At 51.3% G+C, this 19,381-nt stretch overlaps 1 protein-coding gene across 1 annotated transcript in view; it reads left to right on the plus strand.

Annotated features, from left to right (window-relative positions):
- Positions 1-19,381, plus strand: part of KIAA0319 (KIAA0319 ortholog) — a 64,530-nt gene that overhangs the window by 37,199 nt on the left and 7,950 nt on the right. Inside the window, exons 10-16 of the mRNA XM_062187361.1 lie at positions 2,121-2,244; positions 6,016-6,148; positions 6,748-6,902; positions 9,939-10,090; positions 11,917-12,055; positions 12,955-13,114; positions 17,623-17,765. Coding sequence (XP_062043345.1) covers positions 2,121-2,244; positions 6,016-6,148; positions 6,748-6,902; positions 9,939-10,090; positions 11,917-12,055; positions 12,955-13,114; positions 17,623-17,765 — 1,006 coding nt within the window. The remainder of the gene's footprint in view (positions 1-2,120; positions 2,245-6,015; positions 6,149-6,747; positions 6,903-9,938; positions 10,091-11,916; positions 12,056-12,954; positions 13,115-17,622; positions 17,766-19,381) is intronic.

Genomic DNA, 19,381 nt, shown 5'->3' on the forward strand with positions numbered 1-19,381 from the left:
TTGCAGCCATCTGGGGAGTGAACCATCGGATGGAAGACCTCTCTCTCTGTCGCTCTCTCTGTGTGTCTCTCCTCTCTCTGTGTAACTCTGACTTTCAAATAAATAAATAAAAATCTTAAAAAAAAAAAAAAGAAACCAATTCATTGTGTGTCTCAGAATGGCTGGTAGCGTTCTGCATGTTCCCACCCAAATGGTAAATGTTTGAGGTGATGGATATTCTACTTAATCTGATCATCATATGTTGTATACATGCATTGAAATACCACATTGTACTCTGTAAGTATGTATAGTTATGTGCTAACTACAGATAAGCACACATATATTACATTCTCTTTAAGCACTGAAAAAAAGTATGCATTTCAAATTTCAGAAGTTTTTGTTGTGTTAACACAATGAATTTGTATCAATTTTCTATGTAAGCTCTTACAAATACATGTTGGGGTCTGTGTTGCGATGCAGTGGGTGAAGCTGCTGCCTGTGGTGCTAGTATCCCGTTTGAGCACAGCTTCAAGTCCTGGAGGCTCCACTTTAGATGCAGCTCCTTGCTAATGCACCTGGGAAAGCAGCAGAAGAAGCGTGGCTGAAATACTTGAGTTCCTTCCACCTACGTGGGAGTCCTAGATGGAGTTCCAGGCTCCTGACCCAGCCCCGGCTTTTGTGGCCGTTTGTGGAGTGACCTGCAGAGGGAAGGTCTCTTTCTGTCTCTCCCTCTCTCTGTAACTATGCCTTTCAATGAAATAAATAAATCTTTAAAAAAGATAAAGATAGATGCAGGTACATTTATCTTTAGACAATTTAGATCTGTAGAAGTCAGTGAATTGTAATAAGATTTAAGATTAAGGGGCGGCTGCTGTGTTGTAATGGGTTAAGCCTCTACCTGTGGAGATGGCGTCCCATGTGGGCACCGGTTAGAGTCCTGGCTTCTCCACTTCCAGTCCAGCTCCCTGCTAATGGCCTGGGAAAGCAGGAGAAGATGGCCCAAGTGCTTGGGTCCCTGCGCCCACGTGGGAACCCAGGGAAGCTCCTGGATTCGGATCGGCCCAGCTCCAGCTGTTGCAGCCATTTGGGGAGTAAACCAGCAGATGGAGGACCCCTCTCTTTGTCTTTCTCTCTGTCTGTAACTGTGCCTCTCAAATAAATAAATCAATCTTTCAAAAAATTAAATTAAAAATTCTTTCATGATTCCATGAACTTCAAACAAAAACAGTAATTGCAACTGTTACTAACCACGTAGCAGCAAAAAAATTAAATTAATAAATAAATAAAGATAATGAGTGGAACCACTGTAGGCTTGATTGAAAAGATGCTTTTTTGAAAAATGTTGCCTTAGAGTATTTTGTTTATTTTTTATTTATTGAAAGACAGAGTTAGAGAGAGGGAGAGACAGAGAGATCATCCATCTGCTGGTTCACTCCCCCATGGCTACAACGGCCGGAGCTGAGCCGATCCGAAGCCAGGAGCCTGGGACTTCTTCCTGGTCTGCTCTGTAGGTGCAGGGGCCCAAGCACTTGGACCATCTTCTGCTGCTTTCTCAGGCAACATTAGCAGGGAGCTGCATCAGAAGTAGAACAGCCAGGTCTCAAACCCACGCCCACATGGGATGCTGACACTGCAGGCGGTAGCTTTACCTGCTATGCCACAGCACCAGCCCCGGCACTGTTTTTGCAACTTTAAAGCCTCATATATCTTTGCATTTTCTATTTAACATCTCCAAGCCTGCATCGTTCAGTGTATCACAGTATGCACGGTCATCTTCCTGTAGGTGGATGCTTACATGGGTTCCGTATTTGCTGTTAGAGACACACTTCTGTCAGTGTCATGTATGAGCCTCCTTGTGCATCTCTAGCGTAGATCCCGAGACGTGGGACTGCCGGGCTGAGAAATGCGCTCACTGGAGGTGTTAGTGGACTTGCCAGGCTGGCGTCTACATCGGCTGTAGTAGTTCACAGGGTGCGTGTGGATACATGATGGCCTTTAACCGGCGTCTTCCTAGGGACACACTTGTTGCCTTGTCCTGCGTGATCTCTGTGTTCGGTGAAGTCTGATTTTTCATCGCGTCCTACTATGCACTTGAGCTGCTTTAATGTTTTCTTCTTGGGTTTGCATTTGCTGTTTCGTAGGGAGCGCAGACCCCATACCTGCGCTTGTCTGCCCTGCAGCAAGGGGAGTACACCTTCCAGCTGGCGGTGACGGATTCCGCGAGGCAGCAATCCACCGCGGTGGCCACCGTCCTCGTGCGGCCAGGTAGGTGAGACGGAAAAGAGACCTGGCCCAGGGACGGAAGCGGAGATGGCCGCTGGGCGCTAGGCTTCAGATGTGCCAGACGGCTGGGGACATCGAATACCGATTTGCTTTTGAGTTTCCAAATCTCGTCCTGACCGTGTCTCTAACCCGTGCTATGAGGGACAAAATGAGAGCCACCCTCGGCACAGATTCACCGTGTGGACGCCGTTCCACGTGTCCCAGGCTGCCGAAGAGCTGCAGGGGACCTGAGGAGGCTGGGGTTCAAGTGCTGCCCGACTCTCACGCAGCCCGGCTCGGGCAGGTAGCTTCTGCTCAGCTCACTGCCTGCCCTCAGGCTGCGGCGACCTCACGGGCAGCTGGGCCTTTGCGTGGCAATGGGATTTGCTTTAGGAAGTTTCTGCTAGAGGCCTGCCAGTCCCAGAAACCCCACCCAGAGTCCTGGCAGTGAGAGCAGACTCAACCTGGAGACAACTTCCCTGGCTGCTTCTTCACTTAATTTATTCAGCTAATGTGTAAAAAAAGTGCTGTTCAGACCGGCGCCATGGCTCACTTGGTTAATCCTCCACCTGCGGCGCCGGCATCCCATGTGGGCACTGGGTTCTAGTCCCGGTTGCTTCTCTTCCAGTCCAGCTCTCTGCTATGGCCCGGGAGGGCAGTGGAGGATGGCCCAAGTGCTTGGGCCCTGCACCCGCATGGGAGACCAGGATAAGCACCTGGCTCCTGGCTTCGGATTGGCACAGTGCACTGGCCGTAGCAGCCATTTGGGGGGTGAACCAATGGAAGGAAGACCTTTCTCTCTGTCTCTCTCACTGTCTATAACTCTACCTGTCAAATAAATTTAAAAAAAAATAAATAAATAAAAACTGCTGTTCGTGAGGCCCTAGGGAAGAGGAATTAAACAGACTGCACCTGGCCTCAACCCAGATAGGGCTTAAGGGGGAGCTCCCACAGGTGATGTGGTCAGTGCTGGAGGAGGGGAGCCACAGGTACCACAGGAGCCACAGAAAGGGGCTGTGCCTGCGCTGGGGGTGGCTTCCAGGAGCTCCTTCACTGGCTCAAGTTAGAGCAGGAGTGAGTTCCGGTGGGAGACCAGGATGGGGAGTGGAGGGCGAGAGGAAGGCCTTTTAGGCAGAGAGCACAGTCCTGGTGGAGGTGAGAGTCTGCATTCCCAGAGTTCCAAGGCACTGGTGTGACTGGGAGAGAGGGCGAGGCTGGGGTGTGGGAATGTCAGCGTTGGACTGTGTAGGGGTTGGAATGACTCAGACAATCGGAGAGGGGCAGGGACCGTATCATAAAGGTTTCCTTTTTGAAGATTTATTTATTTATTTGAAAGGCAGAGCTAGAGAGAGACAGAGAGCGCTTCCATCCAGTTGTTCACTTCCCAAATGGCCACATCGGCCAGAGCAGGGCCAGGCTGAAGCCAGGAGCCAGGAGCTCCATCCGGGTCTCCCACATGGGTGCAGGGACCCAAGCACTTGGGCCATTTTCTGCTGCTTTGGTAGGCCATTAGGAAGGAGCTGGATCAGAAGTAAAGCACCTGGAACTAAAACTCTTGCCCCTATGGGATGCCAGTGTTGCAGGCAGTGGTTTAACTTGCTACGCCACAACATCAGCCCCATAAAGGGCTTTTAAAACATTTTTAAATTTATTTGAAAGGCAGAGCAAGAGCAAGAGTGAGTGAGAGAGAAATCGTCCACCTACTGGTTCACTTCCCAAATGCCGCCAACCACAGGGCCTGAGCCAGGCTAAAACCAGGAGCCAGCAACTCCACCTCGGTCTCTCATGTGGGTGGAGGGAACTCAAGTACCTGGGTCGTCCTTGCTGCCTCTCAGGGACATTAGCAGGAAGCTGGATAGGAAGCCGAGGCAGGACATGATCCCAGGCACGCAGGTGTAGAAATGTGGGCATCCCCAGTGGTGGTTCCACCTGCTGCCTCATGCCTGCCCCTCATGAAGGTTCCATGAGAGTTTTCTGCTGAGAGCAATGGAAATTCAGCTCTTAGCAAGTAGTGACACAGCTCAGACACTGGGTTATGGCAGCCTTAGTTCCTGACTATGTGAATTTTTTTTTTTTACAGAAATTTTATTTTATCAGTAGCAATATCTGTGATACTTTGTATCTTTTATTTTTGTTTAACATTAAATGTTTTGAACATATCCTGTGTACCACACATAGCAAGAGACACTTTTGCATTGATATCAACTCCCTCCCCTCATTGTTCCTGCCTCTCTCTTCCTGCTCTTCTGCTCTCCACTTTGCTCTTCATTCTGACTTTTGAAGGTCTTTAAAGACACCACAGGGCACTGGCGCTATGGGACAGTGGTAAAGCTGCCACTTGTCACGCTGGCATCCTATGTGGGTGCTGGTTCATGCCTCACTGCTCCACTTCTGATCCAGCTCCCTGCTAATGGCCTGGGAAAAGCTTTGGAAGATGCCCCAAGTGCTCGGGCCCTTGTACCCATGTGGGAGACCTGGATGACACTCCTAGCTCCTGGCTTCAGCCTGGCCCAGAACTGGCTGTTGCATTTGGGGAGTGAACCAGTGGATGGAAGATCTCTCTCTCTCTCTCCCCCCCTCCCCCTCCCCCTCCCCCTCCCCTTCTCCCTCCCCCTCCCCCTCCCCCTCTCCCTCTGTCTCTCTCTATCAATCTCTCTCCCTCCTTCCCACCTTCCCTCCCTCCCCCCCCTTCTCTGTGGCTCTGACTTTCAAATAAATAACTAAATCTTTTTTTTTTTTTGACAGGCAGAGTTAGACAGTGAGAGAGAGTGAGAGAGACAGAAAGAAAGGTCTTCCTTTCCGTTGGTTCACTCCCCAGTGGCCGCTACGGCTGGTGCCCTGCACTGATCCGAAGCCAGGAGCCAGGTGCTTCTCCTGGTCTCCCACGCGAGTGCAGGGCTCAAGCACTTGGGCCATCCTCCACTGCACTCCTGGGCCACAGCAGAGAGCTGGACTGGAAGAGGAGCAACCGGGACTAGTACCCAGCGCCCCAACCGGAATTAGAACCCTGGGGTGCCAGTGCCACATCAGAGGATTAGCCAAGTGAGCTACGGCACCGGCCAATAACTAAATCTTAAAACACAAACCACCACAGGTGTGGAAGTCAGGGAGCAGTCTTTCTCACTGCTGTATCCGTAGTCTCACACTTGGAACATTCAACTCCTGGTTCCGCTCAGGGCCTGCAGTTTCTTCCCAGGACTCCCAAAGGACACTGCATGCTCTGGTGGCTGCCAGGACTGAATTACGGGTCCAGCTGCCTCAGGACCCTTGATGGATGGTTCTGGAACTCCATGGATACCAACATCTGCAAACGCTCAAGTCCCTTACATAAAATCCAACCTTGCACATCCTCCTGTGTAGTCGAAGCCTTCTCTAGATGACTTACAATACTGTAGAGATGTAAGTGTCATGGAACACACTCCTAGAGGACATAATGACATTGCAAATCAACTATCGATCCACACACAGCAGTGCATACGCCGTGGCCTAGAGGAAGTTTCCCTGTGTAGTGTTCACACGAGGGAGGGATTGCCAGTGATGCGTTTCTCGCACTGTCTCCCTACAGTTAAGACCCAACAAGAAAAAGCATCTGCATGTGTTCAGTACAGACACATTTTTTCCCCCAAATATTTCCAGCCTGCGGTTGTTGAATTTGCAAATGCAGACGCTGTGGGGTCATTAGGCTGACCGCAATTGGGTTAAGTCAAGAGACAGGCGAATTTCAGACGTCATGCAAAGGGAGAACATTTTCCCACACTGTTTCTGTCATTCTAGAGAGCAACAGGCCTCCGGTGGCCGTGGCTGGCCCCGACAAGGAGCTGGTCTTCCCCGTGGGGAGCACGGCCCTGGATGGGAGCAGCAGCAGTGACGACCACGGCATCGTCTTCTACCGCTGGGAGCTGGTCAGGTAGCCTGTCGGGGATCTGCAGCCCACGGTCAGCCTTGGCTTGCTGAAGCAGGGTTGAAGTGCCCTTCTAGAAGGAACCGAGCTTTATTGGTGGAAGAATGGCTCAAGCACGGGTGGATAAGGCGGGCAGCCGGCAGGGGGGCGGGGAGTGGGGCTGTCTTGCTGTGAGGCCCCCAGAGGAGCTGGGAAGCCTGTGTGTGGTCCGGTCTGCACTGTGTCTTCCCATGGTGCCTGCAGACTGGCAATGTGCAGGCTTTACTGCGTTCCACAATGTACCCTGAGCTCTGCACAGAAGGAGTGAATACTGATGTCCCCATCGGCTCGACTGGTGAGGTCGCGTGGCTTCAGGTGGCCCGGAGGGGAAGAGGCAGCTGGGCCTGTCTCTCCAGGTGTTTCTGCCACCACACCCACGACCCTTGCCACCCAGTAATGCATCTCTCAGGAGACTGACTTTCTGGCCCATGCCAGACCAGTGCCCCAGTGCAGGTGACCCGAGTTCCCGAGTTAGCTCAGGACTATCTAGATGGCCTTGAGGAGGGCCAGGTCACACGCCGGCCATATTCAGGGCTTCCCTCTTGTTCCCTGCTTTCATGTCCTAGAGGCCCCAGTGCGGTGGAAATGGAAAATGTGGACAAGGCAGTAGCCACCGTGACTGGCCTGCAGGTGGGCGCCTACCGCTTCCGCTTAACGGTGAGAGACCAGCAGGGACTGAGCAGCACGTCCACCCTGACAGTGGCCGTGAAGGTGAAGAAGGGTGAGTGGTCTGACCCTGGTGGGGGTCTCGTAGGTGTGCAGCAATGTTGCCGGTTGCTTGTTTGTTCACAGCAGGCGTCTGATTCTGGCCAGCCCAGGAAAGCCCGGAAAAGCCCGCCTTCCTGCCGCACTGGCTGGTTTCCTGTCGCCTTCTGCCAGGAAACAGCCTCTCCTTTCCTCTGTGGCCTTGACCTCCTGACAGCTCCACTCTGCCTCTGGGCCTGCGGCCAAGAGCTTTGCTTTTCTCTCTTCCCTGGAGATGCACGTTCTGTCTTGTTCTTATTGTGTAGCTTGCGGTATAGACCAGTGCAGTGCTGCTCTGGGTACTTGTCTCCTTTGCTGTCTGCCCATTTGCGAGCTGCCTGAGGTCCTTGGCTTTCGAATGTCCGTATTCTCTGTGTAGCACTGTGCTAGATGCAGGGAGAGCCTGGGTGGGGGTAGGTTGGATGAGTTAATCTCTGGCTGACAATGATGTGTTGAAGTGGGGAGGAGGAGGAAGCATGGTGGGCTGGAGAGGCCCATGTATGGTGCAAGGGCAAGAGCACGGGGCTAGGGGAGGCTGCAGCCCCCAGCTGAGGCTGGGCCATGAAGGTAATGGGTTAGAACTTTATCCTCTGGGCAGTCGAGAGGGCTGAACCAATCTTAGCAGCAAAGTGATATGGATTTGGATTTTTTTCAAGCCTTTGTAGACATTCTCAAGTTGACATAAAAGAAGAGAGAGTAGTCTTTTTTCTTTTTTGACAGGCAGAGGTAGACAGTGAGAGAGACAGAGAGAAAGGTCTTCCTTCTGTTGGTTCACCCCCAAGTGTCTGCTATGGCCAGCATGCTGCGCCGATCCGAAGCCAGGAGCCAGGCGCAGGGTGGTGCAGGGCCCAAGCACTTGGGCCATCCTCCACTGCACTCCCAGGCCACAGCAGAGAGCTGGATTGAAAGAGGAGCAACCGGGACAGAATCTGGCGCCCCAACCGGGACTAGAACCCAGGGTGCCAGCACTGCAGGCAGAGGATTAGTCTAGTGAGCCACGGCGCTGGCCAAGTCTTTGTTTTTTAAGATTTATTTATTTATTTAAAAGAGAGAGAGAGAAAGGGAGGGGTCTTCCATCTGCTGGTTCACTCCCCAATTGGCCACAATGGCCGGAGCTGTGCCAATTCGAAGCATGGAGCCAGGTGCCTCCCCCTAGGACTCCCATGCAGGTACAGGGGCCCAAGGACTTGGACCATCTTCCACTGCTTTCCCAGGCCATAGCAGAGAGCTGGATCAGAAGTGGAGCAGCCGGGACTCGAACCAGTGCCCATATGGGATGCCGGCACTGCAGGCAGTGGCTTTACCTGCTAAGCCACAGCTCCAACCCCAGGAGAGTAGTCTTAATGGACCAGCATATGCCCATCCTCTAGCCTCAGCAGCTGTCAGAGTTTTGCCAATCTCGTTGCATTTATCGATTCCTGTTTTCTTTTCTTCTTGTTGGAGAATGCAAAGCAAACCCTTTTGTTACGTCATATTGCTCCTCAGATTTGGAGATTAGTTAGAAGGCAGTGGTAACTGCCTGGATCAGCGGTGAAATGAGCCCCATCTGAGGCCATCCAGAGAAGAGGGGAAAGGATGCATTGGGAAGAGAGTTGTGCTCCTGAATTCTCGGGACTGGGGAGAATCCAGACCTGCCAGATCTGGAGGTTGAGAGGAACGCTGTCCGGGATGACAGCAACACGCTTAGTTTCCGCTTGTGGGTGGGTGACGGGGATGGTGTGAAGTCAGGCTCACAGCCGGCAGCGGCAGGTTTGAGGGCATCGATTCATATGGGCGTGTGTCGCACCAGCGGCAATGGAGCGGCTGGGCTGGGCTAGGTGCTGGGGGAGCATCATGACTGGAGTCTGAGAGTGTGGCAGCCCAGGGGTACGGGAGGGGCCGTCTTGGGTTCTGCTTATGGAACTAACACCCAGGGAAGACCCAGACAGCGTTGTAACAGAGTGACTCACTTTACCCCCTGTCCACTTATGTGATTTCTGGCCTTTCTCTCTGAGGGGTTTTCAGAAAGAGTGGAAAATGCACGTTTTGGAAAACCTATGCATGGATTGAAAAAAAAATTATCACCAAAATAAACTTATATTTCAATTCCACCATCCCGTGGGCATTTTGAGATGCCATGTCCGCAGTGGAATTAAGCCTCCCTGGCACCACAATCGACCTCCTCAGATCTCTCCCGGCCGGAGTGCACTGAGTGCAGTGGGAAGTTGGCAATGGCCTCAGTGGCCTCTGCTTCAGTCCCTGGTGTCGCTTCCCAGGATGAGAAGGGCCAGTGACCAGTGGCGTGTTAATGAGCCTCGGGTCAATACCTGGTGCCTTCACCCCCTTTTTCTGTTGCCTGACTTGTTTTGAAGGGGCAGGTGGGTCCCTGAGCCCCAGCTAAGCCAGATGGTTTTGCCTCTCAGCAGCCTCGTCTCCAGATCGGGGCCATGTCTTACTGTGGTCTCCCCACTCACTGCACCCCAGTCCTGCCGCATTCACCCCGGCCCCTCCTTCCTGAGGCGGTTCCCTCGGCTTGGCCCTTAATTTCCTCCTTTATGCCTGACACAGGCAGAGGAATGAGGGTCTGCTCCGTTTTGACTCGAGTTCCTTATCTAGGACACTCAAGATTTGGCAGTACTAGAAATCAAGATGTTTCTGTTTCCAGACGGCGTCACCTGGTGAGAACTGACCCAGAGGATATTTTAAATGGAAAATATTTGTAGTTTCTGGTCCCTGGACATAAGTAAGGTCATTGTTTTCTTTTTTCCAAGGAGCAAAAAACTGTTTTATGAGAAGAATTCCCAATGTGCCGGCTTTTACCTTTTTCATCCCAGTGAGAACCAGTTAAGCACAGAGCTTGCAGGAAGTCTGCAGGGGATCTTACAGGTGTCTGGGGCAGAAAGCAACGCCTTTGGAATATGTTACACTTTCCTATCTGCAAGGTGGGGCGGTTGTGGGTGTTTGATGCCACGATTTCCATCACCAGCATCTTACATCAATCTCTCTGCTTTCATTTTTGCTGTATTTGACTTAGAAAATAATAGCCCTCCCAGAGCCCGGGCTGGTGGCAGACATGTTCTTGTGCTTCCCAATAATTCCATTACTTTGGATGGTTCAAGGTCTACCGATGACCAAGGAATTGTGTCCTATCTGTGGATCCGGGATGGCCAAAGCCCCGCAGCTGGAGTGAGTATTTACCGGGCATTGGCCCTGGGCCACTGCTACATCTTAGTCAGCTCGGCTGCCACAACCAAACACCCCAGGCTGGGAGGCTTAGACAGTGGTTCTGGAGGCTGGGACAACAAGGTCAAGGTCAAGGTGAAGTCTCTCCTCCTGGCTTACAGACAGGGGCTCACCTTCTCACTGTGTCCAAGGCTAGGGAGTGTTGGGGGCAGGAGGGCGAGAGAGAGATGGAAAGGACTCTCTGGTCCCTTTCCTATAAAGACACTAATCCTGTAGGATCAGGGCCTCCCTCAAATGGCCTGCTGGAACCTTATTTACCTCCTCATCTGTCCCAGCTCTGGGTGCAGTCCCACTGAGGGGTAGGACTCTAACAGGTGGACTGGGGGCCACAGTTCAGTCCACAGCAACACCTCTGTTTTTTTTTTTTTTAATTTTATTTATTTATTTGAAAGCCAGAGTTACAGAAAGGCAGAGACAGAGGAGAGAGAGAGAGGTGTTCCATCCAAAGCCGATCCAAAGCCAGGAGCCTGGAGCTTCTTCCGGGTCTCCCATGTGGGTACAGGTGCCCAAGGATTATAGAACATCTTCCGCTGTTTTCCCAGGCCATAGCAGTGAGCTGGATTGGAAGTGGAACAGCCAGGTCTCAAACCGATGGCAGCACTGCAGGTGGTGGCTTTACCTGCTATGCCACAGCGCTGGCCCCCACACCTGTGTTCTGACCCTGTCTCCACAGCATGGTGCTCACGCCTCTGCACTGGGATGCCCTGAGGCTGGAGGCACTGGGCTGCTGGCCATCATTAGACTTAAGCAAATGTTGAGGTGTTTTCTGACTTTTTCCTGCCTGGGTTGTGGGTGGGTCAGAAACCAGAGCCTGGAAAGCTGTGAAGCCATGCCCTCCAGTGCTCTACTCTGTACCTCAGCTTCCCCATCACCCCTGTCTTAGTCCATGTGGATTCTTTCCTGGTCGCAAGCCAGATGTCCGTAGGGCAGGGATTGCTAACCCATTTCACAGATTCAGAGAGTGAGATACTGGGACGGACGGTGAGTTGGCTAAGGTTCAATCCTCATTGAACCAACCTGCACAGACCTTGATGTTTAGCACCCGGCAGGCATTTCTCCCCTGTGGATCACGGTACCTCGTAGGCTGTAAGTTGAGGACGAGAGGTGCAGATACGCTCTTGTCCGTGTGCCCGAGGAGTGGTCCCTGGGAGGGTGCCGACAGTGCTTCGTCCTTGGTGAGGCATCTTCAGACTCCATGCTATGGGGCTGGCCCTCATAGAGCAGCATCTGTTCAGAGCATGCCATTCTTCTGACCCTTCCCTCCCGTGAGCAGATTCAGCACAGGGTCTGGGGGATTCTTTGCCAATTCTTCAGAGCTTTGAAGCCCACAGAACAGGGACATTCCTCCCCAGGCTCTTGGGCCATTGGGGAAGGCGAACATGACATACGGGGAGGGTACGCAGGGTGACAGCCTTGGAGAACTGTGCTGGGAAAGATGACCCTGAACACCTGTGCCTCACCCTCGCCAACAGCCTTTCCCTCTGTTGGTTGGGAGCACTCGTTTGCTTGCTTGTTCCTAGAGTGGGCTCGGTGAGCTCAGCTCAAGAAATTCCGCCTGCAGAATTTGCTCCTCCAGGCGTTGTGCAGGGAAGAGGTGCTGACCAGGATCCCCGTGGTCCTCCGCTAGCCCTGCGGCCCCCAGCGCCTTCCTCCTCAGACTCCCTTTGCAGTTACACACGTAGTCAAAGGATTGGGGGGGTGGTGAGCGGAAGCCTGGACGTTGGGAACTGGGGGTTGATGACGGCCCTGCTGCTCGCCTTGTTTCTCAGGACGTCCTCGATGGCTCTGACCACAGCGCAGCCCTACGGCTCACCAATCTGGTGGAGGGCGTCTACACTTTCCAGCTGCGAGTCACCGACGGGCAGGGAGCCTCGGACACAGACTCCGCCACTGTGGAGGTGCAGCCAGGTGCGTCTGTGGGCAGAGGCCGGTCAGCGCCAGGCTTCTCTGCGGGTAGCAGGTGTAACCCAGTGTGGGAGGTGCGTGTGCCTGGCTACAGCTCTTGGCTGGGCCCACTTTGGGGACTTCTGTCCACTTGGTTGCAGACTCAGCCTTGCAACTCATATCTGGCAGCAAGATTTTCTCTTCTTTTCTTTTTAAAAGAGGTGTTTATTTACCTGAAAGTCACAGTTACAGAGAGAGAAGGAGAAACAGAGAGGTCTTCCATCCACTGGTTCCCAAATAGTTGCAATGGCCGGGGCTACGCCGATCCAAAGCCAGGAGCCAAGAGTTTCTTCCAGGTCTCCCATGTGGGTGCAGGTGCCCAAGCACTTGGGCCATCCTCCACTGCTTTCCCAGGCCATAGAAGAGAGCTGGACGGGAAGTGGAGCAGCCGGGACACAAACCGGCGCCCATCCGGGATGCCAGCGATGCAGGTGGTGGCTTCACCTGCTACGCCACAGCATCAGCCCCATGATTCTCTTTTTGCTTTTGTTTCCTGCTGGAAGACAAAAGTCCCACCTGGAGTGGACGTGGCTTCTGTACCTGGAGAGCTAAGGCAGGGCAGAGCTAGGGAGGCAGCCTTCTCCACCCCCACACTGGGGCCTGAAATTCTCTTTCTGGTGCTGGGGAGGTGCGTAAGTGATGCTAATTTGATACATCTCATTACCTCGTGGGACACAAACAGTAGACCAGGGACTGGGGCCGCACGAGGAAAAGGTGCTCCCGGGGGTGGCCCCTGTGGCATTTAGAGGGACTTGGCCAAGTCCTAAAACCCAAGCGCAGGAGTCCCAGAGGTGACCTTGAGCTCCTGACCCTGTGCCACCTGAGCTATCCAAGTGGAATTGCCGCCTCTGCTCTCTTCGCAGACCCTAGGGAGGGTGGCCTGGTGGAGCTGATCCTGGAGGTGGGCGCTGGGCAGCTGACGGAGCGGCAGAAGGGCACCCTGGTGAGGCAGCTGGCCGTGCTGCTGCGTGTGATGCACTCGGACATCAAGGTTCAGAAGATCCAGGCCCACTCGGACCTCAGGTAGGAGCCGTGTGCTCAGAGGCCATGGCCCCAGTGCAGCGGGCAGCTGCTCATGTATGCACTTGGTGCGGGTTTCTGCACAGGCTTCTATCCCATCCATAGACCTTTTTCCCTCAAAGGGCGGAGGTAAGCTCAGGCCATTCTAGGTCCATCTGACAGGGCTCAGCAAATGCTTGTCGATGGGGAATGTTCTGGATGAAGGGGTTAGGGCATAGCGGAGGGAGCTGGGTTTGGCATTGCTATCATCAGGGAGCATGCAAATGGCCTGGGGCACATGAAGAGCTGTCTCACAGCCTGACCACAGCCTGTCCCGTGTTTGCAGGGCTGAGGCTTCTCACTGTGTTACCATTCTCACCCTTGGTTAACATTTGCTTGAAATTTCAACCTTTATTTTCAATGAGATGTTTGTTTGCATTGAATTTGTGTTTTAAATATGTATTTATTTTTGAAAGTTAGAGTTACAGAGAGAGAGCGAGGCAGAGACCGAAAGAGGGCTTCTACCCGCTGGTTCACTCCCCACCCAGATGGCCAAAACAGCCAGTGCTGGGCCAGGTCGAAGCCAGGAGCTAGGAGAGTCATCCAGGTCTCCCACTTGGGCCACTTTCCACTTCTTTTTCCAGGCCAGTAGCAGGGAGCTGGATCAGATATGGAGCAGCCAGGACAGGAACTTGCATTCACGCATGTCGGCATCGCGGATGGCGATTTAAGCCACCACGCCATGACACCAGTCCCAGGTTTTTATTTTTAAACTCGTATACCGCACAGTCTGAGGTGAGAGGAGAGAGAAAGGATATACATGGAGAACCTGTCATTCACAGGGACTCCACTTGCCAGCTGTGTTCAACGCTGCAACTTAGCTTTCCGGAGAACTGAAATTTACTTAGAAAAACACCAGATTAAAACACATTCTGTGGAACTGAATCATTCATTTCCCTCACTCATGAAATATCAGAGAGTGGCTCAAAGTCTTATCTACAGCCAACAAAACCAAAAATTTTTCTTTGACGGATCAACAAAGTTGATAAAACTGTAGCTAGATTGACCAAGATAAATAGAAGAGACTCTCATTACTAGAATCAGGAGTCAAAGAGGGAGTACTATGACTTTGCAGAAATAAGAAAGATTGTAAAAGAATACTGTGAATAATTATGTATCAGAGATTTAGATAACCTCGATGAAATGGAACACATTCCTAGAAAAACAGGCTGCAAACACTCACTTGAGAAGACATGAACAGTCTAAGTGGACCTGTAACAACTAAAGCGATTGAATTCATAATCAGAAAACTCCACCAAACCCAGAACAAGATGGCTTTGTTGGTGAATTCTGCAGAACCTTTTAAGAGTTAACACAGCTCTTTCTAAATGCCTCCGTCCTGTCCGCTTTGCCCTGTCACCAAAATCTAGACAAACACCTCACAAGGACACTAGCGAGCAACATCCCTTGTGAATACGGAAGCAAAAATTGACAACAGAATACCAGCCAGCTGCACCCAGCAGCATATAAAAGGGTCGATGTGGTCTTCATCCCCTCACTCGCTGTGTGTGTGACTCAACGTGTGCAAATCAATGGATACAATAAGCCACATTCATGAAGGGATCGTCCGAGCGGGCACAGAAAAGGCATCTGAGACAGTTCAGTACCCTTTTGTGATGAAAACACTGTGGGCGTTGTGTCTCCCACCCAGAAGATAGGTTCAAGTCCTTACCCCTGTGCCTGTGCCTGTGGGCTTATTTGGAAATAAGAAAACATGTAATTAGTTAAGATGAAGTTATACTAGAGTAGGGTGAGCTCTTAATCCAACATGACTGTTGTCTTTTTTCTTTTTCTTTTTCTTTTTTTTTTTTTAAAGATTTATTTATTTGAAAGGTAGAGTTATGGAGAGGCAGAGACAGAGAGAGAGAGAGAGAGAGAGAGAGAGGTCTTCCATCTGCTGATTCGCTCCCCAAATGGCTGCAATGGCCGGGGCTGAGCCAGACCGAAACCAGGAGCCAGGAGCTTCACCTGGGTCTCCCATGTGGGTGCAGGGGGCCAAGCACTTGGGGCATCCTCTGCTGCTTTCCCAGGGGCATGAGCTGGGAGCCGGATAGGCAGCAGAGCAGCTGGGACTTGAACAGGCGCCCATATGGAATGCTGGTGCTGCAGGAGGCGGGTGAACCCACTGTGCCACAGCGCCGGCCCTGACTGTTGCCCTTACAAGAAGAGGCCAGAGACACAGAGAGACATTCAGGGAGAACATGCTGTGGTGACAGAGGCAGAGACTGGAGTGATGCACCTGCAAGCCAAGGAGTGCCAGTAGCGAAGCAAACAGCCCTTAGAGGCCTCAGAGAGAGCTCTGCCCGTGGACGCTTTGGCCCTGGTTTTTCTGTGCCCCAGAACTGTCCTAGGGGATTCTTCTTGTTTTCAGCCATCAGTTTGCAGTGCTTTTTTTACAACAGCCCTAAGAAACCAATATAGATTTGAATAGATATTTCTCCAGAGGAGATGTACAAAGGGCCACTAAGCACATGAAATGATGCTCTTAGTTACAGCCATTAGAGGAATGTAAGAGAGAACCACAGTGTGATGCCACTTCACACACACCAGGAAGGCTGCCCACATGGCCCAATGCAGCCGAGGCTTCCACATCCAGGATTCAACCAAGCATGGATTAAAAATATTCAGGGGGCTGGTGCTGTGGCATAGTGGGTAAAGCCTCCACCTGCAGTGCCGGCATCCCATATGGGTGCTGGTTCGAGTCCCGGCTGCTCCACTTCTGACCCAGCTCTCCGCTATGGCCTGGGAAAGTAGTAGCAGATGGTCCAAGTCCTTGGGCTCCTGCACCCGTGTGGAAGACCTGGAGGAAGCTCCTGGCTCCTGGCTTTGGATTGGTGCAGCTCCAGCCATTGTGGTCATCTGGGGAGTGAACCAGTGGATGGAAGACCTCTCTCTCTCCCTCTCTTTCTCTCTCTCTCTGTCCCTCTCTCTCTGCCTCTCCTTCTTTCTCTGTGTAACTCTGACTTTCAAGTAAATAAATAAATCTTTAAAAAAATAAAAAAATATTCAGAAAGAAATTCCATCTGAACTGAATATATGCAGACTGTTTTTCCATGTCATTATGCCCTAGGCAAGACAGCCTAACAAGTGTTTATGTGGCATGTACACTGTATTGGGTATTATAAGTAGTCTAGAGAGAATTTAAAGTTCACAGGAGGATGTGTGTAGATTATATAAAAATACAACTGCATTTTATGTAAAGGGCTTGAGCGTCTGTAGATTTTGGTGTCGGAGTGGGGGGAGGGTTCTGGATCCAACCCCCAAGGCCGCTGAGGGACAACAGTGATCAGAAAGATCACAGCAAACATTGGCAAGTAAATAGACACATTGGAGCACTGCTGGTGGAAATGTAAAATAATGCAGCCACTGTGGAAGACAGTCCCTCAAATGCTAAATACAGTTCCGTATGGTCCATTAAGTCCAAGGGAAGCCAAAAGCTTGCATATGAATGTGAATGTTCATAGCATGTATTCAGAGTAGGCAAAAAGTGGAAACAACCTAAATGCTCATGAACTCATGAATGGGTACAGCCATGATATATTCCTGTGATGGAATATTATTCGGCAAGAAAAGGGGATGAAGCACTGGTACTTGCTTCAACATGGATGACGTCATGCTAAATGGAGAAAGGCAGAACAGAAGGTCACGTATCGCAGGGTCCTTTATTTATTTATTTATTTGAAAAACGGAGTTACAGAGGTAGATAGAGAGAAGTCTTCCATCCACTGGTTCACTCCCCAGATGGCAGCAATGGCTGGAACTGTGTCGATCCGGAACCAGGAGCTTCTTCCCAGTCTCGCACATGGCTGCAGGGGCCCAAGGACTCGGGCCATCTTCCACTGCTTTCCCAGGCCATAGCAGAGAGCCAGATTGGAAGTGGAGCAGCCAGGTCTCTAACCGGTGCCCACAGGGGATACTGGCACTGCAGGCAGCGGCGGCTTTACCCGCTATGCCCCAGCGCCCCAGCTCACGTGGTCCCTGTTATGAAATGTCCAGAATAGGCAAATCCATATAGACAGCCGATTAAGTGGCCTTAAGGGACAGGACAGCAGAAGCTGCTGAAGGGTATGGCTGCCTCTTTGGGGTGACGAACATGTTCTGGAATTAGATCCTGGTGATGGTTGCGTAACTCTACAAATACACTAAAAGCTGTTGGATTTTACCCTTTAGAGGGGTCAGTTCTGCGGTACGTACATTACGTCTCAATTGGAAGGTTAAAGGAAGGCCTTGTGTCAGAGTCAGCGTTTTGTGTAGTTGTGGCTGCCTGCACACATATACACAGCTCTTTGGATCTGTAGTCTCCCAGCAGTTCCTCTCGGAGCCCAGAGAGTTGCGAGTAGAAAGATCCAGTCTTTGGCCCATGGGTGGTAGCAGCCTGCCTCTCAGATGCCACGGGTCAGATGGGCCAGGGGACACGTCTGTCACCCAGTGACCAGCTGACCGTGCGGCTGTCCCTCTTGTTGCCTCTGCAGCACCACGGTTGTGTTTTACGTGCAGAGTGGGCCACCTTTCAAGGTTCTCAAAGCTGCTGAAGTGGCCCGAAATCTACATATGCGACTATCCAAGGAGAAGGCGGATTTTTTGCTTTTCAAGGTCTTGAGGATTGATACAGCAGGTATGTCCTCTGGGGGGAATATTCCGAGAGAATCAGACTTGCCGATCATGGATAGGTCTTACAGAGAAGAATGATGTAAACATTTCTTTTTTTTTTTTTTTTTTTTTTTTTTTTTTTTTGACAGGCAGAGTGGATAAGTGAGAGAGAGAGACAGAGAGAGAAAGGTCTTCCTTTTTGCCATTGGTTCACCCTCCAATGGCCGTAAACATTTCTTAAAAAGATTTATTTATTTTAAAGGCAGAGTTAGAGAGAAAGAGAGAGGGATCATCTTCTATCCACCGGTTCATTCCCCAAATGGCTGCAACAGCTGAGGCTGGTCCAGGCAGAAGCCAGAATCCTGGAACTCCCAAGTACTTGGGCCATCCGCTGCTGCTTTCCCAGGCACATTAGCAGGGAGCTGAATTGGAAGTGGAGCTGCCAGGGCTGGAACAGGTGTTCATATGGGATGCCAGCTCACAGTTGGTGGCTTGACACCCTACACCACACCAGCTCCTATGTGAACGTTTTCACCTTAGCATCCAAAGACTTGTTTTGGGTTTGTTTTTCCAATAGTTCTCCTGCAATACACAGTTGCCAACTACTCGTTGTTTTAGAAGGAACTGGAGGACAATTATAGTCACTGGTTAAATTTGAAGACTACCAGATGCTCCTCAACTCACAATGGGGCTGTGTCCTGATAAACCCACTGTGAGGTTGAAAATGCACTGACAGGCTAACCTACTTCCCGTACTACCTTAAACGCGCTCGGAGCGTTTATGTTCACCTATGGTTGAGCAAAATCACCTAACACAAAGCCTGCTTGATCGTAAAGTGTTGAATGTCTCTTGTCACTTATTGAATACGGGGCTGAGAGTGAGAGACAGAATAGTTATATGAGAATTGCTTCTACACCATGGTCAAGTGAAAAACTCCTAAATGGAGCCTTCAAAATTTAGGGGTTGTCAGTGTACTTACAGATAATGATCAAGGTCCGGAGTTTCATATTTACCCTGTCAGAACAGTGTTAAAGACAGGTAAGTGTCAGCGGCTGGGAATGGCGTGTTTATATCATCTGTTTACCTTGGACATTGCGCTCACGGCGTGATGATAGTGTCACGTGGCCTCTGAGATGGCTTGTAGGTGCCATAGGGTTGCCCCTCTTCCCAGCCTCTTGCCTGCCAGGCCTTTCGGGCCTTAAACTGGTTCATGGTCCCATGGCCCCTGTCCTCAACTTGATTGGTGATCATTTCAATGAGAGTTACAAGGGACATGATTAGGTTTGGTCAGTAAAATTTAATTTATTTCAGGTATCTGCTTACCTGCAAACAGCTTTCTCCGTTATTATTATATTGAGTAACTTAATTCTTTTAAACAATTTTTTTTTTTTGACAGGCAGAGTGGACAGTGAGAGAGAGAGACAGAGAGAAAGGTCTTCCTTTTGCCGTTGGTTCACCCTCCAATGGCCGCCGCGGTAGCGCGCTGCGGCCGGCGCACCACACTGTTCCGATGGCAGGAGCCAGGTGCTTCTCCTGGTCTCCCATGGGGTGCAGGACCCAAGGACTTGGGCCATCCTCCACTGCACTCCCTAGCCACAGCAGAGAGCTGGCCTGGAAGAGGGGCAACCAGGACAGGATCGG

The sequence above is a fragment of the Lepus europaeus genome, chromosome 3 (genome assembly GCF_033115175.1).
Source record: "Lepus europaeus isolate LE1 chromosome 3, mLepTim1.pri, whole genome shotgun sequence".
NCBI lineage: Eukaryota > Metazoa > Chordata > Mammalia > Lagomorpha > Leporidae > Lepus > Lepus europaeus.